Genomic DNA, 26224 nt, shown 5'->3' with positions numbered 1-26224 from the left:
ACTAAAGTTGTTTTGTAGTGTAACTGGGCATTACGGTAAAGGGAGGAACTAATTTGGTTCAGTTCATAGATAGTTAAATATAACACCCAAAGGTTTGGACACACTTTCTCATTTAACGGTTTTTCTTTCTTTCTTTTTTTTTTTTACTACTTTCTACATTGTAGATACAAAATAAAGACATCAAATATATGAAGCAAGATATATGGAATTATGCATAAAAGAAACAACTGATAAATAAATACGTTTTATATTTAAATTCCTCAAAGTAGCCGCCCTTTGTTTTGTTGCCAGCGCTGCAAACCCTCGGTCTTCTCTCACTGAGCTTCATGATGGAGTCACCTGAAATGGTTTTCACTTCACAGGTGTGCCTGTCAGGTTTAATTTGTGGAATTTCTTGTCTTCTTAGTGGGGCTGGGACCATCAGTTGTGTTGGGCAGAAATCAGGTTGGTACACAGCTGACAGACCTATTTGACAACTGTTAAAATTTATATTATGGCAAGAACCAATCAGCTAAGTAAAGGGAAACAAAGGCCATCATCACTTTAAGAACTGAAAGTCAGTGAGATGGAAAATTGCTAACACTTTGAATGTGTCCCCAAGTGCAGTGGTAAAAACCCATCAAGTGCTATGACGAAACTGGCTCACATGACCAAGAGTCACCTCTGCTGCTGAGGATAAATTCATCTAAGTCACCAGACCAGAAATCCCAAGTTGAAAGCACCTCAGATTAGTTTTTTAATGTCTGAGTGAAAGTGAAATTGTTTTGCGGCAGGTGCTTTTTATTTTGAAGTCTTCTCTTACTGTCACTAGGCGTTAAGCTTCCTTTGAGGCAAACACAGCGAGTGAGGATATGTTAACCTGGGTCCCTACCTCAGAGTCGGAGTGAAAAGTCACATATTTAACTTAAAAACCCAGAAGTCATGGCTTTGATGAAAATTTGGTGAAGGACATGGAAATGGGGACGACGGTTACATATTATGTACTAGTTATAATATAAATGATCAAAATGTGTGCTAATACATGCTTGTCCAATTACATCCCAATGTTTGGACACTCATTACATCAAATGGTGCACTGCATCCTGATGTTTTGATCAAGTCCCTCATGGAAAACACAAAGGCCAGTTTTCTTTGTGGATTGACTGACACTTTTGTATTTGTTCAACAGTAACATTCGTCTTCACAATTACAAATTGCCAAACAATTATGCAAGGACGTCTTCCACTGCTGGAGCTTGATGTGACAAATTCATTTTGCAGTTTCATATTTACAGGAGCTTAGGATGTCTATGTTTTAAGTTTCCAAACAAAAGACAAACAGTCAGTCATGAACTAGTTTATTTAACAGCTGAACTCATTAAAGCATAAATATTTGTCTCAACTCAACACTCTTTGAGTGGCAGGGGCTTCAAACAGAAAACTACTATACATGTACTCACATACTCATTCACTTACAGCTAGCATAATAAAATAAAATACAAATATATATAAAGTGTATATATTTTGTAAACTAGGCCACCATTTATGAATAGCGTAGCCTTTAGTTTGTATAGGTAGCACTTCCACTGGGTCTGCCTAATTGGCTGTTGGTCAGTACAGCATACAGCCAACACACGGCTACTTTTAAGACACTGCAGCATTACCTTTCACTGTACAAATACAGAAAACATTTACACACAGCCACACAATGACATTCTGTGTCACCGCTTTATGCATGATATGCAATAACAGAGCAAGGAGTGCGAAACACACCAGTCGTGCCAGAAATAAAGGCATGAAACAGTCAGACACTGACATTAAGAATAAAGTAAATGTCATCCGTTCACTTTTTTTGCTGTTATAAGCAAGTGTAGGCCCATAATCTGCTAGAAAGTGATGACTTAAGCAGACATGTTGCTGGAGTAAATCAGCTCCCGAGAGCAGCCCACATTCTGAAGATCACAACCAGACAGTCCAGTGTGTGGGACTGCAGCTCTACCAGAGAAACACACAAATTGTTTAGCACACTGGTTTATACATCAGGGCAACTGGCATCTTCATGTTTATTCTAGTACTATGCACACACACTTGAATCAGTATGATGAACACCTGTCTACACTGCATCTCTCTCGCTTCCAAGCGGAAGTCATGTTTTTGTAGGGTTAGTAGTGTTTTATCATACTAACAATGATACACACAGATATGAATTCTATGTTGTCAGGCCCAACATATTCAACATTACATACATTTTAAGACTTATTACAAACAGGTTTAAAAACTAAATTGTTAAACATGTTAAAATGTTTTTATTCAGCATTCTTCCCTGTTTGTTTCAAACATTTTATATAATAGTGGAATTTGTACGTTCTTTGACTTTTTTTTTTGCTCCTTGCCCTTTTGCCTATCCAGCAAGTGCAATTAGTGCCCTTTAGCACGTCTATGTAGATGCTGCTATAAATAAATATAGACTCAGTATCATCTTCATACTTATTTAGCTACATAGCCAGGGATGCAACCCTCTAAATTACCAGTATAGCCTATAGTTAGGTAGGTGCTTGTGTTATTTTACAACCTATCATCTGTACAGAGATTTGAACTTGTTCTCTTTCAAACCTCACGCAATATCTTTAACACTCACATTAAGAACCAGTACAGCAGGAGCTAATCTCAGTGGGTTAATTCAGTCACTTCCACGGCTTTACTCATTATTGCCAAGGAGAGAGAAATGTTTTCATTGCTGTTTTTCTGTATGTTGACAGGATTGATGTCACTGACTTAATTGACAAAATAAAAGAATAATACGAAGCAAAAATGGCATGTAGTTAAATAAAAATCTAATAGAAAACTGAATATACAGAATTATAACATATATATTTTAAACAATTTAGCATTTATCCAATTTGATTCACTGTTTACATTTGAAACATTTTGGGCTTCTGTATAACTGAAGGTGTGTTAAAGCCAAAAATAAAAATTCTGCCACCATTATCATGAGTACTGTGAAAACAGCAAAAGCACTAAATAACATTTTCACACCGTTCCACTCAATCATCTTGACTTCTCTGTAAAAATAAATAAATGAATACAGTAGTAAATACATTTAAAGTAAAAAAGGAATGCTATCCTATAGTGTTCAGGTGGATTTATGCGTGTAACACAAGGCACTCTTGAGATGATCGTATAATACAGACATCAGTCAGGTGGAGAGTGCCGCCTGGGCGCCGTACCACTTATTTTATGGAGTGTTTATATAAAAATGGAAACATGACTTTCATTTATAATTATCAATTTCCATTACAGTTTTGAGAAGTGAAGCTTTTGAGAAACCAAACAGCGCTCTGGGACATGTTAGCAAAATAAGATCAGTGTGATAACACAACATTCAGTTTCAACTTGAGCTGAGAGGAAGTCAATAAAGTTTTTGCTTTAAGCATTTTTCAATTTGAAAAACTAATGCAGAGGTGTCTGTTGTTTTGGATTTGCATTATGAGTGCAAACCTTTTCACTGCATGGGCATTACTACTTTGTGGCTCAACAATGCTAATTTCTTGGGTCAGTGACTCTCCCTGTAGCGCTGTTTTGTTTGGTGTGGTGGCCTTCTTTCTCTCAGAACAGAATTCTGCACAATACGTCTGTTATGGTAAGATCATGTTGTATCTGCCAAAATTAAAACAAAACTGAATACAAAAAACAAACGATTCCATCTCACTGTTTATGACCATAGACTGAATGTAACAGAGCTCTTTATCCAGCGTGTCGACAAGTCCCTAGATGATTGTTCTGTTATTGTTTCATTGCCTTTTTTCTATTTTTCTGTGAAATTCCTCTGCAAACTTATATGAGAGTCCTCATTAGGGCCATTCTACATTTAAAAAACAAAAAGCAGACGTAAATGACAGTGGATAATGATTTTAAATGGAAAAAACTTGGACTGACAAGTATGCAAGAAAAAAAAACTTGGATATTCTCAATGATTGTAGTGGTAAAGAAAGAACGAAAAAAATTTACACACATCAAAAATGATCAGACCAAATTATGGTCTGTTTTTTCCCCTCTTTGTTGTCAAGAAACCACATCAATCATACAAAAGATACTGTGGGGGTGACATATGGACACAGCTTCTTGGTCTGAAAATTGAAGTCAGTGCTAAAGTGCCTTAAACCTGCTTTCTTTTTAATGCCTTTTCCTTCATTCTTCTGGCTGCAAAGACTTGTGGTTATTTACAGGTCTTTGGGAAAACGGCCTTCAGCACCCTTTTTATGTGACCCCAGTGAACACTTTCCTTTATGGGCTTCAGGTCATATTGAACGCAACATGAAGTTTACCTTACCTTGTAAATAACGATTGTTCTAAGTTTCAAAACACCAAGATGCCAATGGAAAAAAAATACTCTCAGCTCAGGGATCAGAATGAGACTTCACTAACCAACGGCTCAAGTCGCAGCGGCTGGTTTCACTGTCTGAGTTGGTTTTTGCAGCGATAACTTTTTATAGGACATCGATAATAACTATTTTAAGCCTATTTTAATACTTATTACTTTAATCTCAGGGATAGTGAACACTTCCCTTGGTTCTGTAATTAGTATTTGCTAGAATGGCCCTAATCACTTTGGATCACGTTAATCCTTTATTTCATTATATACTGATTTTAGCTTAAAGTAAACTAGTTTCTCTTGTTTGTATCATCTCTGTTTTAATGCAGCCAAATCGACCATTTATCTACCGTTTTAAATCCAGTTACAGCTTCACAGACAAAGCTGATAGCATATGATATCATATGCTGACAGCAATATGATGATATAGTGTCATGACTGAGCAAAGCCCACCAGGATCAAGATTCCTCCTTTCCACAGAGACGCAGGACTGTTCCTTTCACAGTACTCAGCAGCAGGGACATGTTCCAGTTCTAGCAGTAATTCAGAGTCATGTAAACACTTGTTAAACTAAGACTCACAGGTGCTAAAACACCACCAAGCTGCTAAAAGAAAGCTTAAGAGAACAACTGACAGACATGACTTCAGTCAAGTTTTTTCTCTCTTCAAATCACACATCTCAGCTTTGTCCTTCATTTTCTGCACTAAAATATGTTGAACTGTAGCTGGTCATTTCAGACCACAAACAAACAAACAAACAAACAAACAAAAAAACCTTTGGCCACTTATTTTCTTCTGTCTGCCTCCCTGGTCACTTTGACTGGACTCCCAGGGTGATCTTCAGGTACTCGTAGACCACGTAGCTGATGCTGACAGATGGGATGACCTTCATGAAGTTGGGTGCCAGGCCTCGGTAGAGTCCTATTGCTCCCTCAGTCCTAATAATGTGTCTGAACAGTCCTGTCATGTTCATCTGAGGACCTCCTCCCAGAGAAGCTGTAGGAACAAAGGGAAGATGATGCCATCAAACACACATCAAACACATCTTTTTACTTTTGTCCTTTACACCTCCAACCAGAATTTGTATCAATAAACCCTGAATATGTGCCTACAGCACTTTTTCAAATTCTTTATTCTCCATTTAGTGGTAACTGCTCCAAAATTCTGCTATGGATAAAAATTTTGGTGACTGTTAAGTTGTGTACGGATGGTGTACGTTGAATAAATACAAATGGAGAACAAAACATTGCATTCAGAGGGGATGATGAATACAAAAATTAAAAGAATTGGGGTAATATTTTTAATAATACGCTATGAGAAGAAAACTTTAATCATTCACAAATCATCGTTAATCGCAAAACCCCAACAGTTCTTGTAGCAGCCTTAGGCCTTAACCTTAGGCTGTCAATCCCCATAGACTCTCACTTTAAAACCTCCAACTTTACAGCATTAAACCTGGTATAATAACCATGTGGACCCTCTTCAAAACAGCTGTACAAAGTTGTGTGTGCATGTGTGTGTATATATCTTTGTTGTCTTATGCAGTGCTGTTGAGCTCTCCAGTGACTGACCTTGTGCCTGCATTCGAGTCCTGACCAGAGCGAGTGGGTAGCTGGCCAACTGTCCACATGTGCTGGAAGTAGTGCCACAAGCGAGTAGCACAAACACTCCTGGATCAGCACTATCTGTAGCGTAGTTCTGCAACCACGAATTCTTCAGAGTCTGTCAGAGGAGAGGTGAACACAGAGGTTAGACTTAACTAATAAACCCCCCACCCCCAAAGAAAACAAAAAACTATCACCCAGCAATAGTAGCAAACCTCATAGACAGCCAGGTCGATGCCAGCATAGGGAATGATGCCCAGCATGTTTGGGATGTAGCCCTTGTAGAAAGCTGCCACGCCTTCCCTCTGGAAGATATGTTTAGCACAATCTTGGAGGCCCGAGTATTGACCAGTCTTCCTCAGGGCTAACCGTGTCTTCAGGACCTGAATGCACAGGAAGTAATGCCACACCTTGTAAAGAACAGAAAATCTGCACTTCTCACCCAGGTATCAGTTGTACTTACAATAACGTAACAAGCCAGAGGAAAAATAAAATTAACATTTTTCAAATTCATGTTATGAACCTCATTCCCATATACCACATATTCACACTGAAGGTCATCAGTCACAAGGCAAGGAGGTTCTGAGACACGCTATATGGATGAAACTATTGGGCCACACATTGTAATCTTTAATTTCAGGTGTTTTGAGCCCCATTGCAGATGCATAAAGCCAAGGAACTGACTGTGCAATTGGCCTTTACAAAGAATTTGTGAAAGATAACGAGTTGACTGAAATAACAGGATGCCAGTGTTGGAACAAGTTAGTTGAAATTTCTTCCCTTCTAGATCAAGTGTAAGTGGTATTGTTGAAACCTGGAAGTGTTTAGGAACTACAACAAATAAGTCAGACCATGTAAAGTTCCAGAATGTGGCTGCAGAGTGTCACCAACACTCCGAATGAAGAACCACATTTCCAAACCTCTTCTGGAAGAACAAAAACAGCACCAGGAGCTTCCATGGCAGAGCAGTCCAGTGTATTTCAGCATACAGTAAGTTATAAGTTGCTGCCTAGCTACAGCTATTGTTAAACTGATGTCTTGCTTTATTTTTTGTGTTCATTGTTCTCTCACCTCCATGGGGTATATGCTGCTCTGAGCGATCGCTCCAGCCAGAGAGCCGGCCAACAGTCTCTCTGTGATGCCCAACGTCTCCTGGTTACTTCCAATCAGTCGCTTAATCTGATGGACAGATGTCAGTGTTGTTTAGCAGCAACATAAAAGTCAGACCAAACAAATTCACTCTGCTATGAGCTATGCAAAAAAATACAAATTACATAAGTTTTATCTTTCATATTCCATTAACGCATGGTTTTGTGTACCTGTTCATAAGCCACAAACTTTATTGCAGACTCAGGGGCAATTTTGAGGACGTTGATACCGTTGCCTCGCCACAGAGACCTTACACCACCCTCTCGGATCATCTGAGAAAAGCCACCAGCGATGCGCATACTGTTGCTCTTGGAGGAGTGAACCTGGGCGAGTGCGATGAAATGCTTATTGGCAGTCTTCTCCTTTAACTGAGAAAAATGAAAACTGCAATAGTTGTGTTTTACCTGCATGAGAACTTTCAGACGGTCCAGTGGTGCTGTGCAAGTTCGAGACACTGCACCAGCCCCTCCTCCAGCCACTAGGTGTCGCCATAGCATACCCATTTTCTTCTCCTCTGCTGTGAACTCATCAGGAACCATCAGACTCTCCCCTACATCAAAGATCTGTGGAGGAAGCAGCCGTTTTTAGCCTGGACACATAAGTTACAGCATTGACAGGGAAACACCATGAGAAAATACCAGTCAAGCAAAAGAGAAAAACCCTTATTCAAGTGGGATTAGTGTCTCTATTACTTAAATTTTCCTCATATCCTTAATATAAACTATCCTATTAATAAACTGGCAATTTTTTTCATTTGAACATTCCTTTGTTATTTTTTCAGTAATTTAAAATGAATAAAAACATCAACATGCCCATCACATACAATATGTACACAATTAAAAACAAGTGGAAATCACGTGATTTTCTTTGTGATTGTTGTGTTGCTACAGGATGGAGAGCAGGAGTGTGTACCGAGGAGTGTTTCCAATAAAGAATAATCTCAGGGATGTTATCAGCTGGATGCAGGAGGTGGTAGTCCCGCCACTCATTCCAGTCAATGGTCATTGTTCCATTTTTATCCATACTGCAGATGCAAGAGAGAACACAGCGGACAGAGTATCAGAGATGTGATGCTTTTAGGAGGAAACACAAGCAGTTTGCCCACATGCACTGTTTATTCTCAGTAATTTAGATATTTGCCTCCATGGATTCAGATGCAGTCTGTTGTAGCAGGATGCTTTTCTTTAGCGATTTGTGCTAAACCTGAATCAGCGTATCATTACAATTAAATGTTGCATTTTTACGTCACTGGAATACACTGAAGCTGAAAAGTGATAGTCAGCACTCAGACGTGCTGACTATGCATTGGTAATTTGTGCAGCGTTGGCTGAGCAAGCAGACTATAGAAGCTACTACTTACTACATAATAGGGGCCCAGATATGACCCCTCCTTATTCTGAGATCAGCCAGAGAAAAGGAGACAAAGACAGACACGGAGGAGGTTAGAGGAAACAGACAATGATCACACTGAACCTTTACATAAAGCAGAAATTAGAAACATGAGTGGAGACGGGAGTGACAAACCGAACAATCACAGGACAATCTGACAGCAACATCACAACACTTTTCCTTTTCAAGACTTGCTGAAAATTGGAATTAAAAATGAGAAAGTTACGTTTGTGCTCACAATACCACCTACCTGGCTAAAGCGATACCTGTTTTTATTTTTAGCCATTGTGGAGGGCAAAAGTTTTCAATCTTGTACAGTCCATAAACCTCATGTGTGTTCTCCCTAGTAGTACTAAATGCATAAAATCAGGCTGTTATGAAAACACTGAATAAAACGTTGCTTCCTTGAAAATGACTACATTTACAGTTCAGTATTCAATATTGCATAAAATAAACTATTTACAAAGTTTCTTTGAATGACAGAGATGCAGAAATGTCTGCATGTGTCTAAATGAGTCTCAGAGGTCTGAATGTGCCCTTGAAGCCATTTATAATTCTTAACTTGTTTGATCTGCTGCTCACCACATAACCGCATAAGCAGATATTTTGGACTTTACTGTATTTTCATAAGTTTTGCAGCTTTTCCTAGTGATCAAAAACCCCTTATGGCCATTCATACTACAGAAAGTAAAAGGCAATAAATAATTAATTTGTTGAATCCCAATGCCACCGGTACTGGAGGTGAGAGGGAGAATATCTGCTTTAACGGGGTGTACCACCAGATCTGTTATTTAAATATAGACATGTGTGGTATCCACAGAAAAGTCAGAATCTCAGTTAAAAGCTCACAAAACCATTTCAACAACCACCAAACAGCTAAAACAGCAAACTATTAAAAAGCAGGTAAACAGATTCCGCAAAAAGATGTAAACACAAAGCATGGATCTTTCCGTTCACCCCATGGCACATACATGGACATGCCATCGGCTGCTGAAAGCATCTCACAGAATTTCAAACTGCAGGTTTCATCACTCCGACCAAAATATACTGAACCAGCAGCAAAAGACCAAAACTACACTTCACGGGTGAAAAACATTGTAAATTGAAAAAGAAAAAACAACATTTTTCATTGTGGCATGAAAAAGGGATGAAAATCAGAACATCTTTCCATCAATCCAGATCAAAACTTCTGGACACAAATATGCTTAAACACCTTCAAAATGACTAAAAGCCCCAACTTACAACTTATACAAAATTGTCTACAGAACACAACACAGAATAAAGGTTGTTCCAAATGGCTGGTACCCACTCAAGCATATGCACCCATTGCAAAGACAACTCTGTTGAAAACTATATTCATGCTATATAGTATTACATGCCTGTCCAGAGGTCCTATTCACATGGTTTAGTTGCTGTATCCCAAACCTCACACAAGCGGTGAATCTTTAGTGACATAAGTTAACAAGATATGGAAGCAAATACACATCACATCAGTCTGGAGAGAATGTCTGCCTCCTCCCACCCTTTGACCGTGGGCACCCCACATGGGGTTTTACTCCATCTCATGCTAGGATGGGAACGCAGATATCGCAGAGATTTGTGGCCTTAGGTCTTCAGTACTTTTGGGGACTGTGGATGGCCCGGTTGTCCTTGATCCATCTCTGATCTCTTGGTTTGCCTCTAGCTCCTGGGGGGCATTATTGTGGGTTCCCACCCTCATTTTCAAGTACATTTTGTGAAAAAGTCAAGAAGATTGTTGATTTATGTTCCTGTGCACTTCAGAATTTTTGTGTTCCAGTTGCTGTATGTTTGTTTATCTTACAGGTGCAGCAGTTGGTGATATATTGTGCATTTCTTTGTACTGTGTGTTCTATTTGTATTTCTCTTTGCCCTTTTATTACATCTTTCATCTTTTTCCCTTTCCTGCCTGTTCCGCTTTAGACATTGTCATACTGTATATCACTTGGAAAAGGAATTTGACCTCGTTCCTTACGGGAATGAGAATCAGCACCTCCAAGTTTGAAGCCATGGTCCTCAGCCGGAAAAGGGTGGAGTGCCCACTTTGGTTCAGGGACGAGTTGTTGCCCCAAGTGGAGGAGTTTAAGTATCTTGGGGTCTTGTTCACAGGGAGAGGGAGATCGACAGGCGATCATACCATCAATCGACAGGCTGCAGTGTTGTACTGGTCCATTGTGGTAAAGAGAGCTGAGGGTAAAAGCAAAGCTTGAAATGAAATTTCCCTGAAGGGTGGCTGGCCTCTCCCTTAGAGATAGAGTCCTCCATATTAAAAGGAGCCAGTCGAGGTGGTTCAGGCATCTGATAAGGATGCTTCCTGGATGCCTCATGGGTGATGTGTTCCAATAAGGTCTACAAAAGCAGTGTGTATTAGAGGTCTGCTTGCTGGTTTGTAGGTGACTGGTCTCTTGTTAATTTGTATTGTATTATGAGAGAGCGGTTTGGGAAAGTTATATAGTGATATATTAGCAACTGTAAACTGTGAGTAGTTCAAAGGACAGGAATGCATGAGTAGATAATACCAGAAGTATTGAAGGAAAAAAAGTTTTGTTCAAAGTCCAATTGGATGTATGCCATTGTATCTGAATAACTGACTGCGTTCCCAGAAGAGATTGAAATTGTCAGTAAAGGAGAGGCTGATGTGCCAGGTGTGCACTGACAGTAACCTCCTGAAATACCCAACACTGCAGGAATTGGACTGGACACAAAAATGTGCAGATCTCTGTCTGTACTTTTCTTGACAGAAATGGGATGCTTCAGATATGATGATGAAAAGTTAAATTACCATTTACTGACACAGTTAATCCAAGACGTGCATGTGTGAAAGAAGCTAAAGAAAACAGTGCCGCTAACTTTATTACCACAAATGTGACACCCCAAAAAAATGATGCTGCCTAACCATTTTGATAGATATGTGTTCAGTGGATGACAGCATTATCTAACCTTCTAAGAATCTTCTCTGCCTGTTCCTCAGAGATGTTCACTCCCAGGTCACGCAGAGACTGCATGATTTCTTGTGAGTCAATTCGACCTGCAACACAAGAAGTTATTAGCCATGGCTACTGCAACGATTTCTCACAGACATTAAAATCAATTCAAATTCATTCACAATCCTATGTCTTCTGCATTTCTTTAGGATTAAGATCAAGTCTAGAAGAAACAATCTGTTCCTATCAGTTATTCAAAAACAAGCATGGGCTCAGCACTCTGGTTTAAGAATCCAATACTTACGAACTATGACCACAGAAGGAGCTGTTGGCACTGCTCAGAAAATGCTTCAAACTCTGCTTTAACTTTTAACTCAAGAATAGTTTCTTCCCAAAAGCCATAACCACCCTGAACTCACACATGTACTGACAACACAGTTCCACCCCCCAATCTAAGAACTTCCCTCTATACACAGACTACACAACTACCATTACAATTACATGCAATAACCCACACTGTAAACAGACAACACAATTAAATTCCCCCCCCCGATTTGTATATTTGTACATTTGATATTTTTTGAATACTGTTCATATGTATATGGCACTGCAGAACTGTGCACCTCACCCCCTTTCGTTTCCCACATGTCTGCACTAAGTAGGAGATGCTCTGTATCTCATTGTACATGTGTATAGTGACAATAAAAGGCATTCTATTTCTAACAAACTGCCTTACCATCATTCTTCCTGTCCAAACTCTTGAAGACCAGTCGGAGTTTCTTCTCATGGTCTCTGAGATAATGGACAAATTCCTCAAAGTCTAACTGTCCATCCAGGTCTTTGTCTCCGGCTTTCACTATTTTCTGTGAACAAAGAGAAATCATTTAGATGCCAGCTCATTTAAGTAATGACAGACTCTTAATAGTATAGTATTATCTGTGTGGAAAGAGTGATGTGACAAACAGCAGTCGAGGTTAGGGTGTACAATCCCCTGCCTCGTACCATCTGTGCTTTGTTGACATGATTTGGAGTGTAGTGTATTTTACAACCACCACACATCTCAGGTTACTATATATTTAAGACTATCCAGGGTGCTCAGTGCTACCAAAGCTTGTCAGGTCAACTGAAAAGGTTGCAAGGAAACAGTTTTAACCGAAACACAATTAAATGCCATCTACTGTCAGGTAATGGGTATCAGAAGAATGGATGACACCTATTAGGAAAGGGGGGTCAACCATCACACAAAAAGATATACTGAAACTGTCTACTTGAACCATCATGAAGTTTTAATATGCTAAGAATGAAGTGAAGTGAAACAACGAAATGAAGTTAGATTTTTTTTTTTTTAAAATCAGCAAAAACATCTTATTGAGATCGTGCTATAACACAGAAGAGCAATTTGACCAGGGTATCTCCTTTTACTGAAAATTACATGATCATCAGAGATTTCGACATACTGAAATGAAACTTTATAGAGGACTATAAAAAAGAACTTATTATACCCTGACCTACAGAAAAAGGAAAAGAGACAAAAAATTTTATTTAAAGTGATATACATATACTTATGGTGACAATTACAGTAGGCTAAATCATCAAGGTACTTCATATTGGAAAAATAAAGGAAAAACTCCCTTTTAACAGGAAAGAAACCTCAGGGAGGGGAAGTCATCTGCTGTAACTGGTTGGAGGCAAGGGGAAGAAGAGGGGTCTAAAACCTGAAGGCTCTGCCTCCCATTCTACTTTTAAATATCCAAGGAACTACAAGTAAGCCAGCAGTCTGAGAACAAAGTGCTCCATTGGGGTGATATGGTAGTATGAGGTCTTTTAAGACAAGAAGTGGGAAATTAACAGCCCAATGGGGGTGTAATTCACCAGTGCTGGATGATGATGCAGCAACCATAATAGCTCCATCTGAGCTGAAAGCAATGGTAGGCCCTGTTAAAATATCACAAACCATCACAGAAAACCACACAAAGTGATGCTGCCTCTGTGAGGCAGATTTATGCGCCTCTTGCAGATAGCATCATTGTGTTCTGGTCCACAGACGGTACCCTTCATTAACAATGGTTCATATGGCCATCACACACCTGGTGAATAAGGATTCATATGTACACCTGCTCCTTCCTGGATTTCACTTTTGTTTTGACGAAATCTTCACTGTGCACTCTTGCTGCTATTCTTCTGTCAAAAGTCAGCTGTGACACTTGCCTCCACCCACTCCACCCTGCCTGCACTCCTATCTTCACTTTTCCATTGGCACTGTTGATTGGCAGAGGTCATTGTTACATATTAAACTTTCTAAACCAACTCCAGTCAATTGTGTTAATGATTTAATGCTTGAATGATTCATAGATATCCTGTCTTAGAGTGATGTTGAAAAACTAGTTCATGCATTTATTACTTCTAGGCTCGACTAGTGTAATTCATTATTATCCGGATGTCCTAAAAACTCCCTGAAGCCTTCAGTTAATCCAAAATGGTGCAGCAAGAGTACTGACATGGACTAGAAAGTGAAAGCATATTTCTCCTATATTGGCTTCCCTTCATTGGCTCCCTGTTAAATCTAGAAATGATTTCAAAAACCTGCTCCTCACATACAAGGTCTTGAATAATCAGGCCCCATCTTATCTTAATGACCTTATAGTACCATATCAGCCCATTAGAGCACTTGTTGTTCCTAGAGTATTTACAAGTAGAATGATTTCAGGCCCCTCTTCTATGGAACCAGCTTCCAGTTTGGATTCGGGAAACAGACACTATCTCTACTTGTAAGATTAGGCTTAAACCTTTCATTTTTGCTAAAGCATATAGTTAGGGCTGGATCAGGTGTCCCTGAATCCTGCCTTAGTTACGCTGCAATAGGGGATTCCCATGATGCACACTGATGTATTTCTTCTTCAGTCACCTTTCTCACTCACTGTGTGTTAATAGACCCCTCTGCATTGAATCATACTTGCCGGAGGTTTTTTCCCGTTAAAAGGGAGTTTTTCCTTCCCACTGTTGCCAACGTTTTTCTCTGTATGTATTATTGTAGGATCTACCTTACAATAAAAAAAAAAAAGTCTAAGATCATATAAGAATGACTTGATTTCTAAACTGCATCCATCTAACTGTATTTTTCTGCTATTGCAGACTCTGATACCTACTAGTGTATCAAGTAACAGACTATTACAATGCAAGAATTTCAATCATCAAAATTGAAGCACAGACCTCATGGTTGGTTTTTACCACAAAGAAGCATAATATTTGTCATAGTGATATAAGTTCTAATTATAAATTTGTGATTCAAACAAATCCACCCTCATTATAGTTGTTTAGAAAGAAAAACTAACTAACACACACCCACACGCACGCACACCAAAATCATGGTTGGTAGTCAGCCCAAGTGTTCTTAAGAGAAACTGCATTTTGGGGGACTACAGTGGGTTTATTTTTCAGTCTTGAAGGTCTCTATTTAATATTATTAGAAAGTTGAACAGTGACGTAACTCTCACTAAGGGCTATACAGGTCTAGAAAACAGACCTTATTCTACCAGCTTTATCCTACCTGTTGAAGATCTGTAGGTGGTGCCATCATGATTAATACCATGGTCTTCTTTGGAGTAACATTATTCCTGCTGATTTCTTTACCATTAGAGGACTCTTTAGTGCTTTCCTGAAGACTTGCCTGTAGCTCTCTGCAGTTTTTTGTAGTCTCAGACTGTTTCTCTCCTGGCAGCTGGGTTTCAGCAGGCTTACATTGTGTCCTGCCAAAAAGTCTCTGGTATAGAAAGCTCAGTATGTCCAGCAGCATCCTCAAACTGGCTCTCCCACACTATTTGGGTGACTGCACTCAGACCAAAAGCAACGGCAACAGTATAGGTCTTGCAAAATGCAGAGAGGTGAACTAGTATTACAAGTGTGGAAAGGCTAGCTAAAGACAGCATGGGGCTGCAGAAAGGATTTCACTCACTTCTCAGACTCAGTGCCTCATATTCTAAGTGCATCTTTTTCCTTATTAAAATGTCCAGGCTCAGGATCACAGCATCAGCTGCAGCAGTACAAAACCAAGTTCTCCCATCTAACTCTTACCACACTGCTTCTGAGGCGCAGTTACTTCACGGATCATCAAATCGTTAGATGCAGACAAAAAATCTTTTCTGTTGATGCTGATAATGCAATAGAATCAGCAAAACACAGTCAGGATTTGCCACTGTGCTAGCTTCAGTATCATCAGCCAGGGAAATGCAGCAGTGAGAGCCTCCAAAACCTGCAACCTCACTGCAGCCCAGCCTGGCCAATCACTGCAGACCATACAAGCAGGTCTGACTGCTTCACCACAGAATGTGGGTCTCCGCCAATAGAGGACAGAGTAGCAGCATGGAAATGAAGCGATGTCACTGACTGTCAATGAACTTAGAGGGATAGGGTTGGCTAAACAGCAGGATTCCCTTCAGCTGCACCTCCCTCCCTGTTAAGAAAATCTGCTGAGTGACGGTTCCTTTTCCTCCCTCCCACACTACCCTCCTGCACTTGCTCTGAGTCATTCTAAGAGCATTGTCAGCATCAAGCAAGCATTCTGAAGGATCCAAGGCAGACAGATTTTCATTCTCAGCACGTATATAGTTCCTCCTGCTTGGAGAGCTACAGTGTGGCAAAGCAGAGTAGTTCTATTTCTGCATTAAACGCTGCTTTCTTGCAACCGTTTCCTGGCTTACTACCTTACTGACCACAATGTCAACATGGCTCTCTAGACCAGAAAAGAAAAAATATCTCTATGCTTATAGAAGGATAAAACTGGCATTAATTTATAGGTATCAAACAAAATCACAGAAACGTGCATCGTCCCAGTCCACTGGTTACTATTGTAGAAATCTATGACAACAGTTCAAATACCTGTATAAAGACAGAAACGAAAAGGTATTCATTTGAAGTATTTTAACCTGTTATTTAATATGCTGAGTAATGGTGCGTAGCTAGGTAGCACAACAGTCTATTAACTGCAGAGAGGAGTTACATCACTACATTCAGGAACAGCAAAAGCAGATTAAATGAAAAGGAAAGAGCAGAAATGCTCCAAAATATCTCCTGAACAAAAAAGGAGCTGTGTCTGTTGTTTGTAACTAATCAATGTTCATGAGCCAGTTGTCATTAATCCTACATGTTCCCATTTTGTTTGGAAAAAAGCTTTTGTTTTTGAAAGGTAGACGTAACTAGCTTGATTTCACCCTCTGCTTGAGAACTCTGCATTTTGAAGCCTCAACTTTGAGCATGCATCAACACATCTGCTATTCATAAATGATGAAAATGTACTGTTTATAAGGTTGGGGAAATCTCCATTCAGCTGAGACTGAATAAGTCACTTGGATGAGTAACGAAACATTTCTTCCACTGATCTAAGGATCTTGGAAAAGCGACTGGACTTCTTTAAGTTTCTTGAAGATGTTTCACCTCTATCTGAGAAGCTTCTTCAGTTCTAAGAGCAAATGGTGCATAGTCCCAGATTTTAAGCCCTATTGGGAGTGTCCCATAAGAGGGATGTTTCCCATCTATAATCTCTCTCTGATTTTCTGTCAGCCTGGCTACAGTGCTGAAGCGAAACCTAGGGGTGTTCTTATTTTCTTCAATCAATGATGAATAGTTAGATGTTCTAAGAGAGTGAGGTTTTGGGAGAATAACAGGGGGGGAGAAGCTGCAGAGAGATGTGTAAGACTGCAACTCTGCTGCCTGGTCCCAACTCTGGAAATTCACGTTTTAAGGGGGTTTCATAAATTTCTAGAAATCCAAAATGGGATGGATGCCGTCTCTCCCAACAAGACCAGGTTTCCTCCAGAAAGTTTCTCAATTATCTATAAAGCCCACATCGTTTTTTGGACACCACTAAGACAGCCAGCAATAGGGATGGGTATCGAAAACCGGTTCTTGTTGAGAACCGGTTCCCACTGTTTCAATTCCTTGGAATTGTTTGCCATTTTTGCAAATGATTCCTTTATCGATTCCAGTCGGCCCGAATGACTTCACCACGTTGCGGAGCGTCATTTACCTGGCAGGAAAGACGGCGCCTAAGCAGCTCAAACGCTCAAAAGTTTGGTTATACTTTACGAGAACGGATGACAACAGGGCAACTTGCAATACTTGCAAAGTAGATATTTCATTTAAGGGAGGAAACACTACGAATATGCAAAAGCATTTGCTCACAAAACACGCGATGACCTTAAATGAATGTCGTGTTTTTAATTCTGCTCCGGACTCGTGAATCTCAACCCAGCAGCAGCGGTAACGTTTGCATGTCCTCTCCCGTTAATGCGGCAGGTAAATAATCAACTAACAGTGCATATTATGTTAGCGCGTTCTGCCTTATTACAAAACCTGCCATTACTGTGCATTTAGGTGACCATGATGAGAGAGACAGACAGAGTCTGGCTGGCTCAGATGCTGGCAGTTCACGCTGCAGTCTACCGGTAGCGTCTCCTTTCAGGCCAGGATAGACGAATGTCACCGAGCAGTGACTTAAGTTTGTGGTCAAAGGCCTGAACCCATTTGCCACAGCAGATGCCCCCGATTTTCGGTAAGTGAATGTGTTTAATTGTAGGCAGGGACATTACTGGATATTCTTGTGTAATTGCTACAGAATAATTTATGTTATACTTTGTTATTGCTACAGAAGAATATTTATTTTATTATTTTACATTTACCATTTTTTTCCCCGAGGACCTTGTGACACCCCATTGAAGAGCCGTAGGCTGGATCTCTTAAGGATCTCTTAAGATCTCACTGTTGGGTTTGTAAGGCCATGCTACTCCTAAATTTCTATCTTGTTCAAAGAGAAGATATAAAACAAAGTTCTAAGCTAATCGACCTTAGTGTTCTCCTTTTTTTTTAAAAGAATCGATAAAGAATCGAATTGTTAAACAGAATCGAAAATGAAATCGGAATCGTGAAAATCTTATCAATACCCATCCCTAGCCAGCAATTTAAGAAGAACATGCGGGTAAACATGTCACTCCTGGTCCGATTGGGGAGTGGACCAGAGAAAACTACAGAGTCCAACATTGTTTTGGCCAAGTTGCACACCGATTCAGCTTTGATTTTACTCAACACTGATTGATGTAACTGGGTGTCATTACTGCTGTCAAAGTGGAAAAAAGCAGGTTAGAGACATGAACAGGTTGGTGGTGTACCTGGGGCTTCTGTTTAGGACTACGCTTCCTCCTCACCGTCACCCAGGCATTCTGTTTCCCCGGCTGCTCGTGACAGTCTAGCGGGGTCAGCTAGCTGGGCTAGCTACAGGTTTATCATGGGTGCAAAGCCGAGTCTCAAATTCAGTGATCCTGGCCTCCAGAGCTGCAAATAGGCTACATTTATTACAAGTATCAATACTGCTAAGGGAGGCCGAGGAGTAACTAAACATCTGACACAATTAGCAGGAAAGTGCAGGAGGGACAGGTGGAAAGGCCATGCTGCTAGCGAGTCAGCTACCAGCTAAGCTAGTGAAAGACACAGTGAGTGAATACTGTGACCATAAATTAGCAAGTGAATACACGGAGAGTGTGCTTCAGATGAAGCACATGAAGATTACACTATAAAATAAAAAGTTTTCTAAAAGTTCTTTATTAAATTACTATGCAGGTAAGCTATACAAAAACACCATTGTGTATTGTGACAGGAACAGGAAGTGATATTCTACTGCAGAGAGAGCGAACACCAAGTGACGGATGACATCAAGCTGTATGCCAGGTGAGAACGAAACATCGATTCACTGATCCATGAGGATATACAGCAACGACATTGGAATGTCATTCAGACTGGAGAATTGTAGTCGCATGGTAACAAAGAGAGGGAAGTTAGTCAGAACTGAGGGGCTTACACTACCAGAAGGCAGCATTGCAGTCATCCAGGACGGCTACAAGTACCTGGGAATCCCACGGCAAATGGGATCCACGAAGAGGCCGCTAGGAAAGCTGCAACCACCAAGTACCTGCAGAGGGTAAGGAAATCCTGCTGAATGAAAAGAACAAAATCCAGCCAAACAACACCTACGCCCTGTGAGTGACCAGTCAAAAGTTAGGTGTCGGCTGCTGGGATCTACAATGTCATTTTTATGACATTGTAGATTCTCGCTGAAGGCATGAGAACTATGAATGAACACATATGGAATACTGTAGTAAACAAAAAGTGTTAAATAGCTCAAAACATGTATTATATTTTAGATTCTTCAAAATAGCCAACCTTTGTTTTGATTACTGCTTTGCACACTCTTGGCATTTTCTCAATGAGCTTAATGAGGTTGTCACCTGAAATGGTTTTCCAAGGAGTTCCCAGAGATGCTGAGCACTTGTTGGCCCTTTGCCTTCACTCTCCAGTTCATCTCATCCTAAACCAGTGGTTCTCAAACTTTTCACGAGTACCACCTCATAAAATATATGGCTCTTAAAGTACTACACTCATGACCGACATTAAAGTACAGTAGTATAGGTCTATTTAACACGATATACAGCTTACATGAGACAATTTTATTTCTTATATAAATGTTATTTATTTTAACTGTCATAAACAGGACGTGATAAGTGGAAATAATAACAACTGTACTGCATTAAAACATTCCAGCGGGTGGGAAATATGGTCTTTAACTGTTGACATATGAACAAACTACTCTGATTTTATCAGGGCTGTTGTGTTTTTAACATATTTTAATGCTTTGTATCTTGTTCTATTTAATCCAAACAAGCCCCTAAAACAAGGCAGTGATCAATGTCAGCCTCTCTCGGTTGCTATTACCACTGTTCATTTTAAAGCTCAGTTTTTCAAACCTTACAACGTAACTACAGCCCAGCCCAGCAGTATATTAATGACTAACCTCATATTGTGGACGGATTATCTCAGTTGTTCTTCTGACTGAAGTTTGGTACGTTTACAGCACCCTGCCATGCGATTGCATTTGTCCCTAACCATCGGGAACGCTCACGTTAACTTTTATCGAGTGGAAAAAAGTTCATCCTCCAGCTTCACTGTGTCTATATTATGCTAACATAGCTGTAGCACATAATTATATACTAGCTAGCCCAACTTCAATAACCTTACAAACGCCACTGCGGTTTAGTCTTAATTTAAGTCGGAAGTGATAGCAGAGCTGTTTAATTTTTTAGAAATCTCTCAGCCAGAACATGGTATATTATTTAATCTGGAGACTTCCTGTGTACCACTAGAAGGAGCCCAAGTACCACCAGGTCCTAGACCATCTTGATTGTGTTTAGGTCAGGGGACTGTGGAGGCCAGGCCACCTGGCACAGCATTACTCTCCTTCTTGGTCAAATAGCCCTTACACAGCCCAGAGGTGTGTTTGGGGTCATTGTCCTGTTGAAGAACAAATGATGGTCCAACTAAACACAAACTGGATGGGATGGCATGTCGCATGCAGGATGCTGTGGTAGCCATGCTGGTTCAGTGTGCCTTCAATTTTGAATAAATCCCCAACAGTGTCACCACTAAAGCACCCCCACACCATCACACCTCCTTCTCCATGCTTCACAGTTGGAACCATGCATGTAAAGACCATCCATTCACCTCTTCTGCATCACACAAAGACACGGAGGGTGGAACCAAAGATCTCAAATCTGGACTCCTCAGACCAAAGCACAGATATCCACTGGTCTAATGTCCATTCCTTGTGTTTCCTGGCCTAAACAAATCTCTTCTGCTTGCTGATTTTCCTTAGTATTGGTTTCTTAGCAGTTATTTGACCATAAAGGCCTGATTTGTGCAGTCTCTCCCCCATAGTGTGTGTTCTGTCCAATCCCAATATGCTCTTTTTCTTTTCTCTCAATCCCAACCAGCTGCAGTGGACGGCTGCCCCTCCCTGAGGCTGGTTTTGCTGGAGGTTTCTTCCTGTTAGAAGGGAGTTTTTTCTTCCCACAAGTGTTTTAATAGTGGATTGCCTTATTGTAGGATTTTATCCCAAATACTGTAGGGTCTATACTTTGATTATAAAGTACCTTGAGGCAACTGTTGTGGTGATTTGGGACTATATCAATAAACTTGAATGTTTTCAATGCACCAGAGTTAATGTATTTTTTGTTAAATATGTCAAACAACTTGGGTACAAAATATATAGTGCAGACTTTTTCTGTGTCAAACACATCAGGTTGGATTTGTTGATCCATGCAGTGTTTATAATTCTTTTCAGTCAAAAGGACTTGGTTAAATATTTGACAATGCTGACATGACATCTGGCACAACACAGTGTTTGGTCACAGAGAATTTCTGTCACACCTTCTAATGGTTAGTCAAAAATGTTCTGTCTTTGTCTGTAGGCTTTCCAAGCACAGGGTCACTATTTACAAACTAGATGTTCATTGCAATAAACTATACAGAATACTCCAGTAAAAACACTTGACTTTAATCTGCTTAAAGAAAGGTTCCTGCTGTCAAAGGGGTATAGGATCTCACTATTATCTTCAGAAACATTGAAATTCCTTTCTCATTTAGCTGTTGAAGGTGAATCCCGTTGTGAACAGCATGTTACATGGTATTAGGAGGACACTGTTATCAGGTATTAAGAGACTGTTATTAGCAAACAGTGAGAAAAATTTTGTGAGACATGTGTGTCACACTGAGAAGAATCAATTCACAAATATTTGAAAAAAACAAAAAAACATAAATATTGTAACATAGAGTGGTACCTCAATTATTAAGACAGATTTCCAAACAAAATTTTTAACAAGATGCTTGTGTTCAACAAAGCTTTGCCATCATTTGCAACTCTCCTCTCACTCAAAAAACCATAACATCAACTCGTGTCACTCAGGTACAGAAACATGTATCAAACTGAACTAGGAAAGGAATTTCATTGGTCACCGGGACCCAAAACACAAGGTATTGAATTACCAGTTACATTTTCATTTTTTACAAATGTATAAATTTTGTGGAATTTACCTCACGAAGGTTGAAATGGGGTTTTTTTCCTCCCCACTGCAAGTTATATACACAGCATAACCCCTTCATTCAACCCAGCAGGCCAACAAAATGAATTTATCCTAGTAGCACACAGCCAAGCTATCTGTATTCCAAGAAAAACAACAACAAATACATAGCTATATCTTTACCATTACAATCAGCAAGGATTCACCTACTAACACACAAGTGAAACGGTTATGAACCTCAACTGTGCACGTTTCTAGACAACAACACAGTTGAATCATATGTTTCCTGTTTCAGCTGTCAGTTGGTTCTTTCGGGGCATTGATGTACCAACTTCATCTCCCAGAGACTTCTCTTTGGGATTCTTTCAGTGTTGTGTCTCTCTTTTAGACTCACACAGTCTCATCCCCAATTTCCCTCTGCATCTCAAGCTGTTGTCAAAGTTCCTGCGGTACTGGTCTTGGGGGCATTTTTACCTTGTCTGGAAATCTTTTCTTTTTAAATAACAAAGCTGCACTCCGTTAAGCATGTACTCTAATTGTATTTAGTTGGGATGTTCCTGGCAACTAATTTCTAAGTCCTCCAAGCGCAAACCCCCCAGAAAAACTACCGACTAGTCTAAAACTAAGAAACACTTAATATCAAGTTAAATTTGAGAGCCGTTTAATGCAAAAACTCATTAAACAAAGGCATTTTAAACCACTAATCACATTCTTCAATAATAAATCCTCCCGCTTAACTGTGTAGTACCTGGCATTATGCATTATGAACATTGCATGTTATACTCCAGACAACGAAGACGAAAAACACTTAAAATAAACCGATGTTAAATATGATATGAAAACATGTTACTACGTAAGATGTTCACATATTATTAAAATGTGACAAATTAACATCCGAAAAACTCAGAAACTGCGACTGAAATATGTACCACCTCCTCCACCTCCTCCAGGAAAAAGTTATTCAAAGCTGGTCCTGGGTCTGCCCCAGGAATTTCTGCTGGTAGAACATGCCTGGTTGGAACACCTTACTCAGGAGGTGCCCGCCTCAGCTGGCTCCTTTTGATGTGGAAAATCAGCAGCTCTACTATGATCCCCTGACTAAATTCCCCATCCTATTGCTAAGGGTAACACTATCCACCTTTCAGTGAAAGCTCATTTCCACCACGTGTATCTGTGATCTTATTTTTCACCTTAAAAAACAAACCCCAACAATAATAATGTTAACAAAAAGATCAAGCCCAGATTAATAGATTTAATGTGTTTCTCACCAATGTAGCTCCATCTGGTGGCAGATGCCTGCATAACATTAAGACGCAAGTGATTTCCATTGTTTTTAGGGGTTTTTTTGGGTTTTTTTTTTTAAACATCTAATATCTTTACTTACAGTAGTAAATAGACTGTAGTGAATAGGATTTATTCAATTTAATTCAATTTTACTTATACAGCGCCAAATCACAACAACAGTCGCCTCAAGGCGCTTTATATTGTACAGTAAATTTATGAAGGGGTTATATATATTTAATAATGAAATTACCTCTTTTTGAAGTATCTTTATGACTGTGTATTTGAACCCATACTGTCATTAATCTGGTCTTTTTTGGTCACTTCAAGTAAGTTTATAGAACTGTGATGTTATATTTGTTACAATTTAGCAAAGAGGCCACTTTGCTAAATCTCTGTTAAAGATCTCTGTTAGAATCTCTGTTCACTAATGTCAATGACACTTATATATCCTTTATTTACTTGATAAAAAAAGTAACTTTGCCAAAAACTGATGGCAGCAGCTACTTTGTGATAGGAATGCGCTTTCTGGCTCTAAACGACTTGATATTCTTTGTTAAACTATGATTGACCTATTTTATAATAGCTTAAGTTCCAGCAGTCATTTTTTGGCAAATACTGGAAATCACTTTTTGGCACAACACCTGCCATGGGTATCAATTCAAATGTAAAAGAATTAAGACTAAACGACTAGTACATCTGGTAGCAATTAGTGACAATAGCAACGATTACTTGGTTGGTCAACTAGTTGTGCAGATCCCTAGTATTTTGGCACTTCTTATGTATGAGATATTTTAAATATAAAATATGCACTGTACCATTTAACACCCTAAAGCATGGCATTGCTTATTGACAGTGCTATCACTATTATCTCAGTTGATATATCTTAATGTTTTTTGGTGTACAAGTAATTAAATCCTTTGTTACTAAATGACATGTCAGTCTGTATTTACCCCAAAGCTTGCTCAGTGCATTTGTACTTTTTTCCAGTTGTTTCAAGCCATGCCCTGGTGTCATCTTACTCCCTTACCTAATCTCCTATTTAAATAACTCTGAGCACCAGTTTCATTTCATTGTCTCACCCTGCATTCATGTTCACTCTTCTTAAATGAAAATTTTACAATGAATGTGGTGTCTTTCCGTGGGAAATGCTTTGAAATTCTGTTAGTACACACAAAAAGGGAAGTGAAGACACTATATATCATGCAACTGAGCATCCGAGCTGTGTCCACTTACCATGAGCTCATGTTCAGTGCGATGTACTCCTAACTTCTTCAGCCCAATTGTCAAGTCGTTCACACAGATGCCTCCATCCCCGTTCACATCCAGGACCTGGAAGAGCACTTTGAGTCTGTGCTCCTGCTCCGAACCCCCACATATGTCACATGGATGCTCTCCTTCGTCGGTGTGCCACACGCCGGACGCTGACTGTTGGGTTACTGGTTTAGATGGTGATGCATCCGAGGGAGGGACGGAGGGGGGAACCCTGCCTCCACCACCAGGGTCGGCCCCTGGATGTGTGTCTGTCGACCGACACTGGCAGAATACACCACTGAGCAAAGAGGGCATCAACGAGCCCTGCTGGTGCATCATGTGTCCGCCTCTCCCGAACAGCTTGACCCTGTACTAACCTAAGGCTGAATCGCCTTTATATCGCGAGTCCTGACTACTACGTCACCACGTGCCTCTATTAAAGTCGACGGCTTTCACTTGGCGTACAACGCACACTTTTCACCACTAACACAACAGTGAAGCTCACACACAAGCACAAATTCCACTTGAGTCCATCAGCTCAGCTAGCTATTTTCAACGTTAGCGAGTGAAAGATGCCGGCGAAACGAGACGCGTCGATATGATGAGAATTCTGCTGTCTGCTCTCTAAGCGTCTATTAAAATATCTCCACAGCAGCGTATGTTCGACTTCCACCTATTACAAACAATACGGTTCCATTCTGAAGTCCCCTTTTAGTTTTTATTTCAATATCTAGGCAACCGGCAACTTACCGCCCATTAAAAAGAGCAATACATTTGTCTGCTGAGCCCGGTACACCCGAAGTCTCGCTACATAACGCGAGATTACAACACGAACCGGTCTAAGATTGGGGTTTTTGCGTGCGTGACTACTGACACGCAGACAGGCTTCACTTGGAGGCGCAAGAAATGGCTGAAGAGGGAATTTAATGGAATTCTGCATATATGTAATAAAATTCTGTCAACAAGGGAAAAAGGTTAGAGAATAGCCTTCTGAGTGAAAACGTAAGCGCATGGAAGGAAGAACTGAAAGAGAGAGCCATAGATTTAATCTTTGAATCCATTTAAGCAGATTTCATGTAAAAAAAAAAAACCCAAACAAGATTAATATTTATTCTTTTATATTATATATAATATGATAATATATGTCTTTTACACATGTTAGTGATCATCATTTAAAGGATTTTTGTAGGATTTAATAAACTATTCAACTATTCAAAGTCTTCATGTTGTGGAAAACGGCAAAAAAAAAAAAAAAGAAAAGAAAAGAAAAAAAGAGAGATCTAAAAAACAGAGCTGCATGGGAGCTGCAGACTCCCGGCACAAAAACACACATTGTTCTTTTTTCTCCTTGCATTTG

The 26224-nt window shown here is 39.8% G+C and overlaps 1 protein-coding gene across 4 annotated transcripts; it reads right to left on the bottom strand.

Moving 5' to 3' along the window:
- Positions 1-1321: 1321 nt before the first annotated feature.
- On the bottom strand, positions 1322-25690 carry LOC120744304 (calcium-binding mitochondrial carrier protein SCaMC-2-B-like). 4 transcript variants are annotated; one of them, XM_040048603.1, is made up of 12 exons: positions 24850-24938; positions 19327-19391; positions 12171-12297; positions 11451-11538; positions 8464-8499; positions 8016-8127; positions 7508-7666; positions 7274-7426; positions 7026-7133; positions 6170-6337; positions 5922-6072; positions 1322-5346 (listed from the first exon to the last, which is right to left on the bottom strand). In XM_040048603.1, the coding sequence occupies exons 4-12, from the start codon at positions 11513-11515 to the stop codon at positions 5162-5164; spliced, it is 1137 nt and encodes a 378-aa protein (XP_039904537.1). In that variant the 5' UTR covers positions 11516-11538; positions 12171-12297; positions 19327-19391; positions 24850-24938; the 3' UTR covers positions 1322-5161. The 4 variants fall into 4 exon arrangements, with proteins under 4 accessions (XP_039904537.1, XP_039904534.1, XP_039904536.1 ...); XM_040048600.1 differs by lacking the exon at positions 19327-19391 and having other exon boundaries at positions 24850-25690; XM_040048602.1 differs by lacking the exons at positions 19327-19391; positions 24850-24938 and adding an exon at positions 14982-17408.
- Between the last annotated feature and the right edge of the window lie 534 nt (positions 25691-26224).

The sequence above is a fragment of the Simochromis diagramma genome, unplaced genomic scaffold (assembly GCF_900408965.1).
Source record: "Simochromis diagramma unplaced genomic scaffold, fSimDia1.1 OVJJ01000683.1, whole genome shotgun sequence".
In the NCBI taxonomy this organism is placed as follows: domain Eukaryota; kingdom Metazoa; phylum Chordata; class Actinopteri; order Cichliformes; family Cichlidae; genus Simochromis; species Simochromis diagramma.
Note: the sequence above shows the minus strand (reverse complement) of the source record. Positions and strands in the feature narration are given on the sequence as shown.